At 46.7% G+C, this 19,133-nt stretch overlaps 1 protein-coding gene across 1 annotated transcript in view; it reads right to left on the bottom strand.

The window, feature by feature from the left end:
- LOC112239191 (protein unc-80 homolog) overlaps positions 1-19,133 on the bottom strand; it is a 91,258-nt gene that overhangs the window by 59,662 nt on the left and 12,463 nt on the right. The window contains exons 8-19 of the mRNA XM_042326225.1: positions 17,716-17,989; positions 16,910-17,044; positions 16,251-16,461; positions 14,507-14,656; positions 13,897-14,165; positions 12,945-13,316; positions 12,289-12,420; positions 11,724-11,871; positions 9,408-9,556; positions 5,068-5,237; positions 4,037-4,138; positions 2,868-3,076 (exon numbers count right to left, since the gene is read on the bottom strand). Coding sequence (XP_042182159.1) covers positions 2,868-3,076; positions 4,037-4,138; positions 5,068-5,237; positions 9,408-9,556; positions 11,724-11,871; positions 12,289-12,420; positions 12,945-13,316; positions 13,897-14,165; positions 14,507-14,656; positions 16,251-16,461; positions 16,910-17,044; positions 17,716-17,989 — 2,321 coding nt within the window. The remainder of the gene's footprint in view (positions 1-2,867; positions 3,077-4,036; positions 4,139-5,067; positions 5,238-9,407; positions 9,557-11,723; positions 11,872-12,288; positions 12,421-12,944; positions 13,317-13,896; positions 14,166-14,506; positions 14,657-16,250; positions 16,462-16,909; positions 17,045-17,715; positions 17,990-19,133) is intronic.

Raw genomic sequence — 19,133 nt, forward strand, 5'->3', positions numbered from 1 at the left:
CTGGGCTTTACAGAAGAGTGTCCAGAAAAAAGCCATTACTTAAAGAAAAAAATAAGCAAACATGTTTGGTGTTCGCCAAAAGGCATGTGGGAGACTCCCCAAACAGATGGTAGAAGGTACTCTGGTCAGCCTTCTGGTCTACAAGGAAAACGCTATGTCTGGCGCATACCCAACAACTCTCATCACCCTGTGAATACCATCCCCACAGTGAAGCACGGTGGTGGCAGCATCATGATGTGGAGATGTTTTTCATTGGCAGGGACTGGGAAACTGGTCAGAATTGAAGGAATCATGGATGATGCTAAACACAGGGACATTCTTGAGGGGAACCTGTTTCAGTCTTCCAGAGAGTTGAGACTGGGACAGAGGTTCACCTTCCAGCAGGACAATGACCTTAAACATACTGCTAAAGCAACACTCAAGTGGTTTAAGGGGAAACATTTAAATGTCTTGAAATGGTCTAGTCAAAGCCCAGACCCCAATCCAATTGAAAATCTGTGGTATGATTTAAAGAGTGCTGTACACCAGCGGAACCCATCCAACTTGAAGGAGCTGGAGCAGTTTTGCCTTGAAGAATGGGCAAAAATCCCAGAGGCTAGATGTGCCAAGCTTATAGAGAAATACCCCAAGAGACTTGCAGCTGTAATTGCTGCAAAAGGTGGCTCTACAAAGTATTGACCTTGGGGGGGATGAATAGTTATGCACGCTCAAGTTCAGTTTTTTGTCTTATTTACTGTTTGTTTCACAATAAAAAATATTTAGCATCTTCAAAGTGGTAGGCATGTTGTGTAAATCAAATGATACAAACCCCCCAAAAATCTATTTTAATTCCAGGGCAACAAAATAGGAAAAATGCCGAGAGGGGTGAATACTTTCGCAAGCCACTGTAGGGGTGAAGTGACTATGCATAGATAATAAACAACGAGTAGCAGCTGTGTACTAAAGGGAGGGGGTCAATGTATATAGTCCGGTGGCGATTTTATTAATTGTTCAGCAGTCTTATAGCTTGGGGGTAGAAGCTGTTGAGGAGCCTTTTGGTCCTAAACTTGGTGCTCCGGTACTGCTTGCCATGCGGTAGCAAAGAAAACAGTCTATAACTTGGGTGACTGGAGTCACTGACAATTTTATGGGCTTTCCAGACCCTTTACTCAATACTTTGTTGAAGCACATTTAGCAGCTATACAGCCTTGAGTCTTAAGTATGATGCTACAAGCTTGACAAGCTTGATCGGGTTTAAGTCCAGGCTCTGGCTGGGCCACTCAAGGACATTCAGAGACTTGTCCCAAGCCACTCTTGCGTTGTCTTTGCTGGTCGTTGTCCTGTTGGAATTTGCACTCTGGAGCAAGTTTTCATCAAGGATCTTTCTGTAATTTGCTCCGTTCATCTTTCCCTTGATTCTGAATAGTCTCCCAGTCCATGTCACTGAAAAACATCCCCACAGCTTGATGCTGCCACCACTATGCTTCACCGTAGGGATGGTATTGGCCAGGTGATGAGAGGTGCCTAGTTTCCTCCAGGCGTGACGCTTTGAGAATCTTGTTTGAGAATCTTGTTTCTCATGTTCTGAGAGTCCTTTAGGTGCCTTTTGGCAAACTCCAAGTGGGCTGTCATGTGCCTTTTACTGAGGAGTGGCTTCCGTCTGGCCACTCTACCATAAAGTCATGATTGGTGGAGTGCTGCAGAGATGGTTGTCCTTCTGGAAGGTTCTCCCATCTCCACAGAGGAACTCTGGAGCTCTTGGTGGTTCCAAACTTCTTCCATTTAAGATTGATGGAGGCCACTGTGTTCTTGGGGACCTTCAATGCTGTAGAAATGTTTTGGTACCCTTAACCAGATCTATGCCTCGACACAATCCTGTCTCGGTGCTCTTCGGACAATTCCTTTGACCTCATGGCTTGGTTTTTGCTCTGACATACACTGTCAACTATGTTATATAGACAGGTGTGTGCCTTTCCAAATCATGTCCAATCAATTGTAATTACCACATGTGGACTTTACCACAGAGACTTCATCTGAAGGATGATCAATGGAAACAGGATTCAACTGAGCTCAATTTCGAGTCTCAGAGCAAAGGGTCTGAATACTTATGTAAATAAGGTATTTAAGTTTTTAATTTTTAATAAATGTACAAACATTTCCAAAAACCTGTTTTCGCTTCGTCATTCTTGTGTACCGAATAAAAAATACAAGTTAAATGAGTTTCCATCGCATTTTCAAATCTACTGATGGTTTTCACAAAAAGTCTTGCGTTATGAGCCCACTATTGTATTGGCACATGTGCGCACATATAGCCTACATGATGAGATTATTATGAACAAAAGAGCAAGATTATTTTTAATTGTCAAAAGACAGCCAAGCGTTGATGATCATGTCACCAAAATAAGACCCTCGATATTTAGTGGAAAGGAGCATCAAGCTCATCAGAGTGCACATTCACCACCCTGTGAAGTTCATCATAACTTATTTCATCTGTAACCTAATAAACTGCTTGCTTTCCCAACTAGTCGTCGTGGGAGAATGTCACACATGTCATCGTGTGACTCCAAGTTTACTTCAATAGTATGGTTATTATATCAATATTTGCGCATAATAGCGTTTCCACCGACACTTCTCGCATATTTCATTTTACCGACAAAAACATCCCACCCTGTCTAGCGTGACAAAAACATCCCACCCTGTCTAGCGTGACAAAAACATCCCACCCTGTCTAGCGTATTTTGTTTTGTTGACATTTGGAAAGTTTACCGGAAAAAATTCCCATCAGGCCCGTCATGACCCTTAGAGGATGACATCACTAGAATTAATCATAATTTCTATAGATGGACACAGGGTGGCACTGTGGTACTGTGGGGGGCACTGCCACCTACCGATGGGCAGCTTGAGCTTCTTGCGCAGGGAGATGCGTCGGGAGCGTGAGCGGGTGCGTCGGTCCGTGGTGGTGCCCGAGTGGGCGGTGGTGCACTCCGACGTGTCCTGCTCTGATAGGCTGCTGGTGTCGCTGGCAGCACTCTGTGACTTGAACATCTTCCTCCAGAAGTCCTTCTTGCCCAGCAGAGCCCCTGGAATCTGTTCATCACTGGGGAGAGAAACAGGGATGGAGGTAGAGAGAGAAAGAGAGAAAGAGAGACAGAGAGACAGACAGACAGACAGACAGACAGACAGACAGACAGACAGACAGACAGACAGACAGACAGACAGACAGACAGACAGACAGACAGACAGACAGTGAACACAATGACTAAATAGTTCTCATCAAACATACATTTTGTGGGGCGTATATTCATGCACAGTACCAGTCAAAGGTTTGGACACACCTACTCGTTTAAGGGTTTTTCTTTATTTTTACTATTGTATACATTGTAGAATAATAGTGAAGACATCAAAACTATGAAATAACACATATGGAATCATGTAGTTGTTAAACAAGTGTTAGTGTTAATCAAAGTGTTAAACAAGTGTTAAACAAATCAAAATATATGTTCTTCAAAGTAGCCACCCTTTGCCTCGATGACAGCTTTGCATACTCTTGTAGAAAATGTAGAAAATAGTAAAAATAAAGAAAAACCTGGAATGAGTGAGTGTGTCCAAACTTTTGACTGGTACTGTATATGTGTCTATCTGTGATTGTGTGTGTGTGTGTGTGTTTAACTATTCTTGTAGGGACCAGAAGTCCCCACAAGAAAAGTAAACAAAAAAATTGACAACTGGGGACATTCTGTTGGTCCCTACAGGTCAAATGCTATTTCTAGGGGGTTAAAAATTATAATTAGTGTTAGGGTTAGAATTACATTAAGGGTTAGGAGCTAGGGTTAGTTTTAGGGTTAGGAGCTAGGGTTTGTTTTAGGGTTAGGAGCTAGGGTTAGTTTTAGGATTATGAGCTAGGGTTAGTTTTAGGCTTAGGGTTAGTAGCTGGAGATAGGATTAGGGTTAAGTTTTTGGGTTAAGGTTGGGGAAAATAGGATTTTGAACGTGTACAAGATCGTGTGTGTATGTATGTGTGTGTGTGTGTGTGTGTGTGTGAAGAGGGGGTACTCACTGCTCTGGTGTCTGGGGGGGGCGGCTGGATATGCAGCTGCGGCACTCGTCTGCAGCGGTGGACGGCTGCCCTCCCTTTTCCCCAGACACACCTGCCTCTGACCTGCACAAAGGACACACAGAACTAATTGTTCCTGACAAGGCTCCAGTATAGTCAGAACCACCCAGGACAGGTTAGACCCCAATAGTAGCAACTAAGGCTTTGTTGCATGGAGTAGCCGTCTGGAAACATTCCATCACCCCTACAGTGTTTTCACTATCCTTCCCCTATCGAAACCTTTCAGGCACAGGATGTTGGTTTGGGGCCTTTTTAGCACCCCGCCTGGACAACACCTAGGATAAATACTGTGCTCCTTTTCAGATTGCCTAACATTTACATGTGAGTCAATAAGCAGATTGTCTTATCCAGCCCGCAGGTAGCCTAGAGGTTAAAAGCGTTAGGCCAGTATCCAAAAGGTTGCGGATTCTAATTCCTGTCCATGTGCCCTTCAGCAATGCACTTAACCCTAATTGCTTCTGTAAATTGCAATGGATAACCGCGTCTGCTAAATGACTAAAATGTCAAATGTATAGTTAGTGGATTGATGGTGAAATAGCTTGATGAGACCACATATCACAGTCGTAGTACATCTGTCCTCAATGAAGAAGTGATCAACAGAGTCAGTACCAGTAGGACAAGACAGGGTTCACTCCATCTGCACGACCACCCTCAACGTACAGATATCCCTGCTGTTTTTACATGTCTGTGATTGGTTGTTCTATATGTATGGTGCCAACCCACTGGGCATATACGTCAGTTCAACATTCAGTTTGATTTACATTTGTTTGAGATGTCAACTAACGTGAATTCAAAGTGAAATCAACGAAAACGTTGGGTGAAAAAAAGACTAAATGGCCTGATGTTGATGACCTTTTGCAAAATCCAAACAGTTTTCCACGTTGATTCAACGTCATCACGTAGATTTGTTTGGTTGAAATGACATGGAAATAACGTGGATTCAACCAGTGGGAGGTCCTTGTTCTGTGGACTACCTCCTGGATGCTGTAGGTTTGGTGATAGGCTCCTCCTTCTCCTCTGGCTTCTTGGTGGTGGCCACTTTCTCGGCCGAGTCCAGGAGCGCGCTCAGTGCCACCCTGCGGAACACGTTGCCATGGGACTCCTTGATGAACTGCACCAGCTGGCGGATGTCACAGTACAGACCCTGGATGGGGGGTGGGGAGATGAGAGAGAGGACAGACAGACAGACAGACAGACAGACAGACAGACAGACAGACAGACAGACAGACAGACAGACAGACAGACAGACAGACAGACAGACAGACAGACAACACAATGACTAAGTAATTCTCATCAAACACATCAATTGCTTGTATGTGTGTGTGTAAGTGTGTGTGTGTGTGTGTGTGTGTGTGAGCGAGAGAGTGTGTGTGCGTCTACGAGAGAGAGAGAGAGAGAGAAAAGAGATAGAGAGAGGAAGGAAGGAAGGAAGGAAGGAAGGAAGGAAGGAAGGAAGGAAGGAAGGAAGGAAGGAAGGAAGGAAGGAAGGAAGGAAGGAAGGAAGGAAGGAAGGAAGGAAAAGTATATTTAGACCCCATTCAAAAACCAACAATGAGCTGACCTCAGTGATGTCATTGTGGGGTGTGTAATTGTGTGTGTGTGGGTTCTCAGTCAGCTAGTCAGTAGTGAGAGGACAGTGTTGCCACACAGTACTGCAGTGAGTCAGTATACTACAGTGTCAGCCATCAAGTGGTCCCTGAAGCCTTCTGTATGTTACCCTGCACCAGACAGCTGCTACAGAGCCCAATGCAGCCATTTTACCATACTCCACAGAGCTGCCACCATGTTATCCTGCTCCACAGAGCTGCCACCATACCACCATGTTATCCTGCTCCACAGAGCTGCTACCATACCACCGTGTTACCCTGCTGCACAGAGCTGCCACCATGTTACCCTGCTCCACAGAGCTGCCACCATGTTTGCCTGCTCCACAGAGCTGCCACCATGTTTGCCTGCTCCACAGAGCTGCCACCATACCACCGTGTTACCCTGCTCCACAGAGCTGCCACCATGTTACCCTGCTCCACAGAGCTGCCACCATGCTACCATGTTACCCAGCTCCACAGAGCTGCTACCATGTCACCCCACCTTACAGAGCAGCCACCATGTTACCCTGCTCCACAGAGCTGCCACCATGTTTGCCTGCTCCACAGAGCTGCCACCATACCACCGTGTTACCCTGCTCCACAGAGCTGCCACCATGTTACCCTGCTCCACAGAGCTACCACCATGCTACCATGTTACCCAGCTCCACAGAGCTGCTACCATGTCACCCCGCCTTACAGAGCTGCCACCATGTTACCCTGCTCCACAGAGCTGCCACCATGTTACCCTGCTCCACAGAGATGCCACCATGTTACCCTGCTCCACAGAGATACCACCATGTTACCCTGCTCCACAGAGCTGCCACCATACTACCATGTTACCCAGCTCCACAGAGCTGCTACCATGTCACCCCGCCTTACAGAGCTGCCACCATGTTACCCTGCTCCACAGAGCTGCCACCATGTTACCCTGCTCCACAGAGATGCCACCATGTTACCCTGCTCCACAGAGATACCACCATGTTACCCTGCTCCACAGAGCTGCCACCGTGTTACCCTGCTCCAGAGCTGCCACCATGTTACCCTGCTCCACAGAGCTGCCACCATGTTACCCTGCTCCACAGATCTGCCACCATGTTATCCTGAACCACAGAGCTGCCACCATGCCACCATGCTACCCTGCTCCACAGATCTGCCACCATGTTACCCTGCTCCACAGAGCTGCCACCATGTTACCCTGCTCCACAAAGATGCCACCATGTTACCCTGCTCCACAGAGATGCCACCATGTTACCCTGCTCCACAGAGCTGCCACCATGTTACCCTGCTCCACAGAGCTGCCACCATGCTACCATGTTACCCAGCTCCACAGAGCTGCTACCATGTCACCCCGCCTTACAGAGCTGCCACCATGTTACCCTGCTCCACAGAGCTGCCACCATGTTACCCTGCTCCACAGAGCTGCCACCATACCACCGTGTTACCCTGCTCCACAGAGCTGCCACCATACCACCGTGTTACCCTGCCAGAGCTGCCACCATGTACCCTGCTCCACAGAGCTACCACCATGCTACCATGTTACCCAGCTCCACAGAGCTGCTACCATGTCACCCCGCCTTACAGAGCTGCCACCATGTTACCCTGCTCCACAGAGCTGCCACCATGTTACCCTGCTCCACAGAGATGCCACCATGTTACCCTGCTCCACAGAGATACCACCATGTTACCCTGCTCCACAGAGCTGCCACCATACTACCATGTTACCCAGCTCCACAGAGCTGCTACCATGTCACCCCGCCTTACAGAGCTGCCACCATGTTACCCTGCTCCACAGAGCTGCCACCATGTTACCCTGCTCCACAGAGATGCCACCATGTTACCCTGCTCCACAGAGATACCACCATGTTACCCTGCTCGACAGAGCTGCCACCGTGTTACCCTGCTCCAGAGCTGCCACCATGTTACCCTGCTCCACAGAGCTGCCACCATGTTACCCTGCTCCACAGATCTGCCACCATGTTACCCTGAACCACAGAGCTGCCACCATGCCACCATGCTACCCTGCTCCACAGAGCTGCCCCCATGCTACCCTGCTCCACAGAGCTGCCCCCATGCTACCCTGCTCCACAGAGCTGCCACCATGTTACCCTGCTCCACAGAGATGCCACCATGTTACCCTGCTCCACAGAGATACCACCATGTAACCCTGCTCCACAGAGCTGCCACCATGCTACCATGTTACCCAGCTCCACAGAGCTGCTACCATGTCACCCCGCCTTACAGAGCTGCCACCATGTTACCCTGCTCCACAGAGCTGCCACCATGTTACCCTGCTCCACAGAGATGCCACCATGTTACCCTGCTCCACAGAGATACCACCATGTTACCCTGCTCCACAGAGCTGCCACCGTGTTACCCTGCTCCAGAGCTGCCACCATGTTACCCTGCTCCACAGAGCTGCCACCATGTTACCCTGCTCCACAGATCTGCCACCATGTTATCCTGAACCACAGAGCTGCCACCATGCCACCATGCTACCCTGCTCCACAGAGCTGCCCCCATGCTACCCTGCTCCACAGAGCTGCCCCCATGCTACCCTGCTCCACAGAGCTGCCACCATGTTACCCTGATCCACAGAGCTGCCACCATGCCACCATGTTAACCTGCTCCACAGAGCTGCCACCATGTTACCCTGCTCCACAGAGCTGCCACCATGTTATCCTGCTCCACAGAGCTCCCACCATGTTTGCCTGCTCCACAGAGGTGCCACCATGCCAAATCTCTTGCTTTGGACTGAGAGCAGGGATGAAAACTACTGGAAATGCAATGGTGAGAGTGTATTACAAGAGCACTATGCAGAATATATATATGATTCTGTGGTCTGAATGCAGAAACAGCAGTGAGCCTTACACACTCTGGCATAGTGATTTTATAGTTACTTCCAGGTGAGTAAGTTAAAAAACACAATAATGGAAAAGATGGTGTGAATATAAGCATGCTGTCTTAGATAGGGTGTACAAGACATGAAGATGCTCAGAAATTGTACATTTGTTTATGCATATTTACTTTATGAATGCCACTTGGTAGACAATTTATTATTCCAGAATGTGGTTTAGACAAATTGTTCATTAGTGCACAGCTCGTCAGAGACAGCATTCATAATTCATTAGGAGTCTATTACCACACGTAGCAGAATGACCCTTTAATAATTGAACAGGACACACCGCGTCGTCATTGATGTGATTGTTGAACACACTCACTACCAGCATGTCTTCTGTGTAGGCGACAGTAGATGTGTTCTGTTGCAAAACGCTTTGCTACGGCGTGCCCTACTGAACAACAACCAGACGGGGAAATGGCTATAAGACAGAGAGAGAGAGTGTGTGTGTGTGTGTGTGTGTGTGTGTGTGTGTGTGCGTGTGTGTGTGTGTGTGTGTGTGTGTGTGTGCGTGACAGTGAGAGAAAGACAGAGTGAGAGAGAGAGTGACAGAGAGAGAGAGAGAGAGAGAGAGACAGAGAGAGGGAGAGAGAGTGAGAGAGAGACAGAGTGAGAGAGAGAGACAGAGACAGAGAGAGAGACAGAGAGAGACAGAGACAGAGAGAGAGAGACAGAGAGAGAGAGAGAGAGAGAGAGACAGAGACAGAGAGAGACAGAGAGAGACAGAGAGAGAGAGAGAGAGAGACAGAGAGAGACAGAGAGAGACAGAGACAGAGAGAGACAGAGAGACAAAGAGAGAGGGAGAGAGAGAGAGATATAGAGACATGCTCACCAGGTTCTCAGGGCTGTGCAGCTCGTGCGTGGTGGAGGCACAGCGAGTGATCAGAGACTTGAACATGCAGCCCACCACCACTGCCTCCATGTTCTGGGCCAGTGACTTGTTGTCCCCCGTGGTGAAGTTGTTCCCGAACCCGGCCTTATCTTTGAGCAAGGTGGAGGCGGGAGAGACCAAACATTGCACAGGGGTGATACAGGTCAGAGCAGTAGAAAATGGGTACAAAATGGACACTTACCTAGGTTACTGTATAAAACAATTGGGCTGAAATAAACTCAAAGAAAAGGGAAGGGTACAGAGGCAAGGGGACAAGGACAGGGGGACAGGGGACAGAGGGCACAAAATCATAAGCATGGATGAGAAGCAAACTGAAAAGGGATCAGGGTTCCGATAAGGATACATGCACGTGACTAAGGCCTGCTAGAGTCAAGGATCTGATCTACGATCTGTAGCAACGTCAGAGGGGAACGACATCTCTAAAGATGTCAACTTAATTGACTTGTTTATTGTATTGAATTTAATAGAATCAACTTAATTGATTCCCAACTTGATTGATTCAAAATTGGATTTGTCACCATAGATATCAGAGCAGGTGGTTCTAGATTCAACCATCGGTCTAAATAATGTAATTAACTTGATATAATTAATTGAATTAATTGATTCCTAAATACTTTTTTTCCTAAATACTTTGGGGGAAAGTATTATTAGATATATAGATAGCTAGATTAGATATATAGATAAATAGATATATAGATACATAGATTAGATATATAGATAGATTAGATAGATAGATAAATAGATTAGATATATAGATACATAGATTAGATAGATTTGATAGATTAATAAATTAGATAGATTTGATAAATAGATGAATAGATTTGATAGATAAATAGATGAATAGATTTGAAAGATAAATAGATTTGATAGATTAATAGATTAGATAGATTTGATAGATTGCCACTTTAGACAAGAGTGAGGGTGTGCAGAAATGGGAGCAGTGCCTAGAAGGAATGGTGATCTGATCGGGGCAGTTCATTTAGATATTAGTGTATCTACCGATGGTTCTTTTTTTCACCCTCCTGGACCTCTCACCTGCACTGCCGTACTCTGCAAGAGAAGAGATGCGGTACACAAGTTGATGATGTTCAGGCCAGCAGCACACACATGTACGTGTACAAAAAGTACACGGCACCCCCACACCACCGGACGTAGGGGAACATACAGTACACACACACACACACACACACAGACTCACACCACTTAACTGACTTACAATAAAGAACCTAAAAGGGGTGACCCGTGCACTTTCGTTAATAAAGCCCCCATCAGTTCAGTAACTTGCCAATGATACAGTTCAATCAGAAAATCAAGTGGTCATTTCACTGACCAAAAAATAGAGCTATGATATTACAGTCATTACGGTATTTAATTCATGTTGAGCCATAATGCCATAGATAGAGATGTGATGAGCACCACACAGCATCGGATTGGCAAGTGTACAGAGTGGATGAGTGAGTGGAGGGAGGAGGGGAACACCGCTTGTTTAGGTGGATGGGGGCGGGACAGAGGGAGGGAAGGCAGGACAGATGAGTGGAGGGAGGAGGGGAACATGGCTTGTTTAGGTGGATGGGGGCGGGACAGAGGGAGGGAGGGAAGGCAGGACAGATGAGTGGAGGGAGGAGCGTGACAGAACAGACACAGAAACAGAGAGACAGCCGGTGGGTAAACATTGAGCGTTCTGGGATGCGTGGAGGTATGAGTGAGGTCAGATTCAGCATCGTGAAGCAGAGTGGACTGGATTATGGTAGAAGATACTTTAAGTATTAGTCGTCTGTCAATCTCATTGTCTACTGTTTGTTTTTAATCTGGAGATTGAAACTCTGCTGGACATTACATTTGAATGATTGCTATAAGAATGTGATTATATACATTCATTATTTTAAATGTTTAGTGTGATTTGATTGTTGTGATAGATTAGAATGAATTACACAATATATGACTTAGTTTTAGAGAAGTCAACTCACCAATTCACCTGATTAAACCCATAGCATTTCTAAATACTTTACGATGAAATCTTTTATTTGAAACATTTGATGATTTTGGAGAATAATACAAACCCCTCTGCATGGACAAACAAGAGTGATCAGTGAATTGTGTGATGTCAGTGGAGGCTGATTGGGTGAGTTGCATAGCGTGACTTCATCAGTCCTACCATCAGAGAGGTTGAGAGGGGTGTGTGAGGCCGATGTGTGTGGTTAGCCGTGGCTCCATAGCAACACACACACACTCGGCGCATGCCTCACAAACACTTACTGTTGGTGATGGGCTCCATGCAGAAGCCCAGGAGTGCGTGCAAGAAGTCCACAATGTTGTTGAGTGAGTCCTTGTTGACGTAGTCCCTCATGGTCTGACGGAACTGCAGCTTGTCCAGCTTGTACAGGTTGGTCAGGCAGTTCTGGGCCTGTATGGGGAACAAGGGGAACAGTAGATCCAAAATGGAGGATGTCTCAGATTCAAACAGTTATCTCAACCGGAGCCAAAATGGAGGATGTCTCAGATTCAAACAGTTATCTCAACCGGAGCCAAAATGGAGGATGTCTCAGATTCAAACAGCTATCTCAACCAGAGCCAAAATGGAGGATGTCTCAGATTCAAACAGTTATCTCAACCGGAGCCAAAATGGATGATGGTTTCCATTCACTCTGATAAAAGCCCCTAAAAAATCCAACAGGTCCTATGTTGTCAAATGCTACTGTTTCTTGGACCAGGTCTCTCTCTTGTGAAATAGGTTTTTACCTGAGTGAAAATATAAATATATAACTAAATAAAGTTAATTTAATTCAATTTTGTTAAAGGGGCAATCTGTGAGTTGTCTGACCTGCATGCGGAGCCGGTCCCCTGAGAGTCCTCTGTGGCCCTCCCCACAGCCGTAGGCACAACCCAGAGACTTGACCATCTTGATCAGCATGGTAAGAGCCAGCCTGTGGGTACTCAGTGAAGAGCCGTCCTCCTTGGAGTTAAACAGAAGGCATAGGGTATTACATGCTACATATAACATTCACACAAGTTGACAGGTTATGGCCATATTACTCATCATGTTTTATTTTGTGTTTTGTTCTAGTAGAGTGACATCTATAATACGCTCTGTTCTATCTAATATACAGGTCATTATCTCTCTGTGGCCTTCTGTACCACTATTGTTTGTGCAGACAGGCTCTGGTGAAGGTCGACTGGCCGAAAGCTCATCCTTAATGAAAGAAATTTCCATCTGACTAGAAGTGTGCGGCGATGTTTTCCTGTTTCTGTACGGGCATGTAAAATGAGATCCGTTACAAGATGTATATCTTTTTACTGTTGTTTTATTTCTTTACCTACCTATTGTTCACCTAATACCTTTTTTGCACTATTGTTTAGAGCCTGTAAGTAAACACAAGGTCTACACCTGTTGTATTCAGTGCACAAGACAAATAAACTTTGATTTGATTTGAGATAAATGTAAGAGTTGAAAACTCATAGACGTATTCTCACACCCACCTTGCTGTCTTTCTCCTTATTGTTCTTCATGTCGTCCTTGCTTCCTCCTCCACTCCCTCCTCCGCTCCCTCCTCCACTTCCTCCACCTCCTCCTCCATCCCCCCCTCCTCCTCCTCCTCCACCCCCTCCTCCTGGTGCCGCCCCGCTGCACCCTCCAGACACGCCCCCTTGGGTGCCGCTCAGGCTCTGATTGGCCCCCTCCTTCGGGAGGCGTGTCTCATCGTTCTCCTTGTCGTCGGGCTTGGAGAGCTTCTTTCCCATGCCCGGCACTACCCCCAGCTGCAGCAGGCAGTCGATGATGTTGAGCGACACGTCACAGATCCGTGAGCTGATGTCGTGGGTCAGCACGGCGTAGACCGCCCGCAGGATGGCCTGGGAGGGGTAGACGGGGAGACAAAGGGAGACAGAGGGGTCAGTGTCAGGGGTTGGACACATTCAAATGAAGTGCATCCATCCATCACACCATCCATCCATCACACCATCCATCACACCATCCATCCATCACACCATCCATCACACCATCCATCACACCATCCATCACACCATCCATCACACCATCCATCCATCACACCATCCATCACACCATCCATCCATCACACCATCCATCCAACATTCTCCAAGCTTCCCTACGAATTCCTCCCCAAGTGTTGTCCAGGCAGGAACCAGGCAGGAACCAGGCAGGAACCAGGCAGGACATTTACTTGACTGTGATATGTGGTTGTCTCACCTAGCTACCTTAACGATGAATGCACTAACTGTTAGTCGCTTCTGGATAAGAGCGTTTTCTAAATGACTACATAGTAAATACAGCCCAATGGTTCAGTAATGCCATGGTAGTGTGAGCCATCCTACTGGAGTTGTGATATATAGTGAACCTGGTTATTCCTCCAGTACAGAAACCCTGTCAGAGACCTCAGACCAACAGGTGACACTCTTAATCACTGCCCCTCACCGTAAGGTCCAGCATGCCATTCTTCAGGATGAAGTTGTTGGTGCCCTCGATGTTGTCTCCCTCCTCCAGGCACGAGTAGTTGATACACGAGTCGGTGAAGCTCCGGGGCAGGTTGGCGCACGCCAGCGTCTCGTGGGGCATCTCTGGGATGGGTACAGGGTTACACAGCTTTTTCATGTGCTCGGTGAAGAAGTCGGCATAGCCCACGTTGAAGGACGCTACTGTGGTGTTGAACGTCGCCATGGTGATGGTGGAGATCTGTGAACGCACTGGGGGCGGAGGGGTGGGAGGAGAGGAGGTGAGGGGGTGGAGACATTTTTAGAGAAAATGTATATTTTGAATGGATGAATAGATGGATGGAGGGAGGGATGGAAGGATTGATGGATAAAGGGATGGATGGATGATGGAGTGATGGATGAGTGGATGGATGGAGTGATAGATAGATGGATGGATATATCATTGAAGGTGTTCAGTTCATAACTGTGGGTGATGACAGAATATGGGTGTATGGACTCTCTTACCCTCCCCTTGGCGTGAACGGTGTTGTGGGTGTATAGACTCTGACCCTCCCCCTTGGCGTGAACGGTGGTGTGTGTGTATAGATTCTTACCCTCCCCCTTGGCGTGAACGGTGTTGTCTCCGTGGCTGTTGGAGTGGTCTGGCATGTCTCTGAGCAGGGAGTGATGGGAGTGTGAGTGTTTAGCACTCAGGTTGTCTGTGTCTGCAGCCGTGTCTGTGCTCCCTCGCCGCGTCAATTTACCTAAAACACCAACAAACACTCTGAGTGAAAGACACCGGCACGCAGCATTACAACCAAACACACACTCATTCACACAACCAAACTCACGTTCCTCTTCCCTGCCTTTTAAGACTGCCTAATAGCCAAATAAGCTCACTGTTATTGCCACAAAACAATGCATACCACATCCTACTGTACCAGTTAACCCACATCTGTTCATTAAGAAAGTAGGGCTAAAAGTATAGGGCTTTTAATAATGGTTACATTCGAATGAGAAAGTCCCTTTTTCTGTGCACCTTTTGCAAAACATTAGAAGCAACAACCTTTCCTAACAACCAGACAAACATTAAGTTAATGAGGCTGACCCAGTTCAGCTGCTGTTGGGTGACTAACTCCTCTGACTTGGTTTCTCAAATGACTGCCTCACCTGGTTCACCAACTACTTCGCAGACAGAGTTCAGTGTGTCAAATCGGAGGGTCTGTTGTCCTCATGCCATTTGCACCCACTGTATATAGACTTAATTTTTTTTCTATTGTGTTATAGACTGTATGCTTGTTTATTCCATGTTTAACTCTGTGTTGTTGTTTCTGTCACACTGCTTTGCTTTATCTTGGCCAGGTCGCAGTTGTAAATGAGAACTTGTTCTCAACTAGCCTACCTGGTGAAACATTTTTTTTTAACTCAGCTAATGAGAGTCAGGGGACTAACTCCTCTGACTCAGCTAATGAGAGCCAGGGGACTAACTCCTCTGACTCAGCTAATGAGAGCCAGGGGACTAACTCCTCTGACTCAGCTAATGAGAGCCAGGGGACTAACTCCTCTGACTCAGCTAATGAGAGCCAGGGGACTAACTCCTCTGACTCAGCTAATGAGAGCCAGGGGACTAACTCCTCTGACTCAGCTAATGAGAGCCAGGGGACTAACCTCTGACTCAGCTAATGAGAGCCAGGGGACTAACTCCTCTGACTCAGCTAATGAGAGCCAGGGGACTAACTCCTCTGACTCTGAGAGCTCAGCTAATGAGAGACAGGGGACTAACTCCTCTGACTCAGCTAATGAGAGCCAGGGGACTAACTCCTCTGACTCAGCTAATGAGAGACAGGGGACTAACTCCTCTGACTCAGCTAATGAGAGCCAAGGGACTAACTCCTCTGACTCAGCTAATGAGAGCCAGGGGACTAACTCCTCTGACTCAGCTAATGAGAGCCAGGGGACTAACTCCTCTGACTCAGCTAACGAGAGCCAGTCATTTTCCCTGTACTTTTTAAGTTCCTATTGATATAAAATAGATATATCAATAGATGGATAGACGTGAATAGTACAATCTATTGATAGAGATAGAGATGATCTATCAGCAGAAAGACAGAGAGATAAAACAGTGAGTGAGAAGTGTTGGTCATATACAGACCTGGGTTCAAATACTATTAGAAATCATTTCAAATATTTTATCTGGGCTTGAGTTTGCCTGGTGCCATGGAACCAATAGAAAAGTTGCAAAGCTGCAAACCACGCCCATCTGGCACTCCAGGCAGGCTAAAGCAAGCGCTCAAACTAACGCTTAAACATGTTTCAAAGAATTTCAAAAAGTGTTTGAACCCAGATCTGGTATGGTACCCATGATGGTAGCCTGCCAGCCCCCGCGCTCCAGCGCCCGCCGGTCGTCGCCAGAGAAGCTGGCGAAGGAGAAGGTGGATCGGGTGGGGGACACATCCAGGTGGTCCTCGTGGAGCAGGAAGGGCACACCCATGCGGCGCTGGCGCTTCTTGCCCGTGTGGTGGAACGGGATGGAGCCCTTACGCTCACGGTCCTCCCGCCGGTTCTTGAACTGTACCACGGTCGGTAGGAGGAGACACAAAACAAACACATTCATTCTAAATGTTCTAACTACAGCAGGGTTTTGTTTCCACCTAGCAAGAGTCAGCTGCGTATAATGGTACATTGGTTGAGAGGTCGAAAACATATTAAAAGGTCAAATGAATAAAAGGGAGGGAAAATGTAGGCCAAATGTTTGAAATGATTTACAAAGACAAAGAAGACAATGATAGATGTGAGGAGAGAGGGCCCAATACCCAGAGAGAGAGAGAGAGAAAGACAGAGAAAGAGAGAGAGAGACAGAGAGAGAGAGAAAGACAGAGAGAGAGAGAAAGACAGAGAGAGAGAGAAAGACAGAGACAGAGAAAAAGGAGAGAGAGAGAGAAACAGAGAGACGAATAGAAAAATAATATAATAAAGGCAGATTTGAGAACTTGTACATGTATCTCCATGCATCTCACCTTTTTAAAGAGGTTCATCCCCAGGTCAGAGGAAAGGTCGGGTACAGCCTGTCTGCGCAGGTTGGTCAGGGACACCTTAGAGAAGGTCTCTGAGCTGAGGGACTTATCCTCCTCATTACATTTCAGACTCATGTCCTTATATGGGTAGAGAGCACAGGGGTCAAGAGTGAATGACAGGTGTCAATCAGAGATATAGTGTAGCAATAGGACGTTTTACTGCACAGAGACAGTCAACTTTGTTCATATTCAGTATTTAAGATGGCATAACTATGGGAAAACCTGAACCACTTGATAATACTGTAATAAGAGCTACTATATAAGGCATTATACTATATAGGGATTATAAACTGGGTGGTTCAAGTCCTGAATGCTGATTGGCTGAAAGCCGTGGTATATCAGACCGTATACCAGGGATATGACTAAACATTTGTTTTTACTGGTCTAATTACGTTGATAATTAGTTTAGAAAAGCAGTAAGGCACCTCGAGGGTTTGTGATATATGGCCAATATAACACGGCGAAGGGCTGTATCCAGGCACTCCACGTTGCGTCATGCATAAGAACAGCCCGTAGCCGTGGTATATTGGCCATATACCACACCCCCGCGGGCCATATTGCTTAATTCTACTATACTATATAGGGCATACTATATAGGGCATTTAACTGTTGTATTACTACAAATACTACTACTTATACTAGTACTAGTATTACCTGTGTCTTATGGCTTTACAGTACTGTAGTTATAACACCATATAATACTGTGGTATTAACTAATGATTAACATAAACACAATGGTTATAACCCACCTGAGTCTTGTGGGTGTTGACGAGAGAGGGGGCGGTGGCCACCATGGAGCTGCTGCGAGGGCGGGGCAGGGGCGGGACCAGTGGCTCCGGCGGGCGTTCCGGGCGCTCCTCCAGGATCTGACGCAGGCGCTGCAGGTAGAACATGAGGGCCCAGTGCACCCCCTCCTCCGTCCAGTGGGGCTGCAGCAGGCAGCGCAGGACTGCCACGTCAAAGTAGGTGGCGTAGCGGGCACGCTGGGCCAGGGAGACGGAGATGCCCGCTGGGGCAGAGGTCCTGGGGTAGACAAGTACAGGGAGAGAGGGAGGGGGAGGGGGAGACAAGGTACAGGGAGAGAGGGAGGGGGAGAGAGGGAGGGGAGAGAGAGAGGGTGGGAGGAAGTTAGTGACATGAATCTGTAAATCCCTTTTGATATCAGCAGTTATCACAATGTGCCTTAGAGTAACCCGGCCTGCACCCGGCCTAGACCCGGCCTGGACCCGGCCTAGACCTGGCCTGGACCCGGCCTTTTGCAAATAGTTGTTAAAGGCAGGACTTGTTACTGTAGTTTATGATTTGTAAACAGCCTAACTGAGCTCAAATGATCAAATCAGCACCTCCAAAAAAAACTAGATTGATGTCTGATATTATGTTCTAGCTCTGCAAAGAACAATCTGTAAATCTCTGACTGAAATCACTTGCATCTGCCTCAAATGAAATTACCAGTCCCCATCATTTCCTGCCACGTTCATCACTTACAGTGCGTTCAGAATTTATTCAGACCCCTTGACTTTTTCCACATTTTGTTACGTTACAGCCATATTCTAAAATTGATTTAATTGTTTTTTTACCTCATCAATCTAAACACAATACCCCTTAATGACAAGCAAAAACAGGGTTTTAGAAATGTTTGCAAATGTATAAAAAAATAAAAAGTGGAAATATCAGATTTACATAATTAATTATTCAGACCCTTTACTCAGTACTTTGTTGAAGCAGACTGGAGTATGACGCTACAAGCTCGACACACCTGTATTTGGGTAACTGTAAAGTAAATATGGACAGTTATTCTAACATGGTCAATGTGCACATTAGAATTTGGTAAGGACTACACATCGTTGCATCCTCGACTTGCATGTTCTGTTACTATGAATTACCACATTCTAAATGTGATTTCTGTCATTCTGAGCACCGTGGGTGAACACCCTAGTCATGCTACGCACCCATATGGGTCCGGTCAATTTCTCAAATGTCCGGTAAATTAAAATGTTAATGGTAACCCTGAGACACACACACACACACACACATACACACACACGCACACTCTTCGGCCTGTTAAGATCTATGGTGAAATCTATTGTATAGAACAGAACAGGCTCTCGGTCGCTCTCCTCTGTCCCTTCTTCCCCCAGGGTTCCTCCATTACCAAGCAGCTTGGTAC

This window comes from Oncorhynchus tshawytscha, linkage group LG08 (assembly GCF_018296145.1).
Source record: "Oncorhynchus tshawytscha isolate Ot180627B linkage group LG08, Otsh_v2.0, whole genome shotgun sequence".
NCBI lineage: Eukaryota > Metazoa > Chordata > Actinopteri > Salmoniformes > Salmonidae > Oncorhynchus > Oncorhynchus tshawytscha.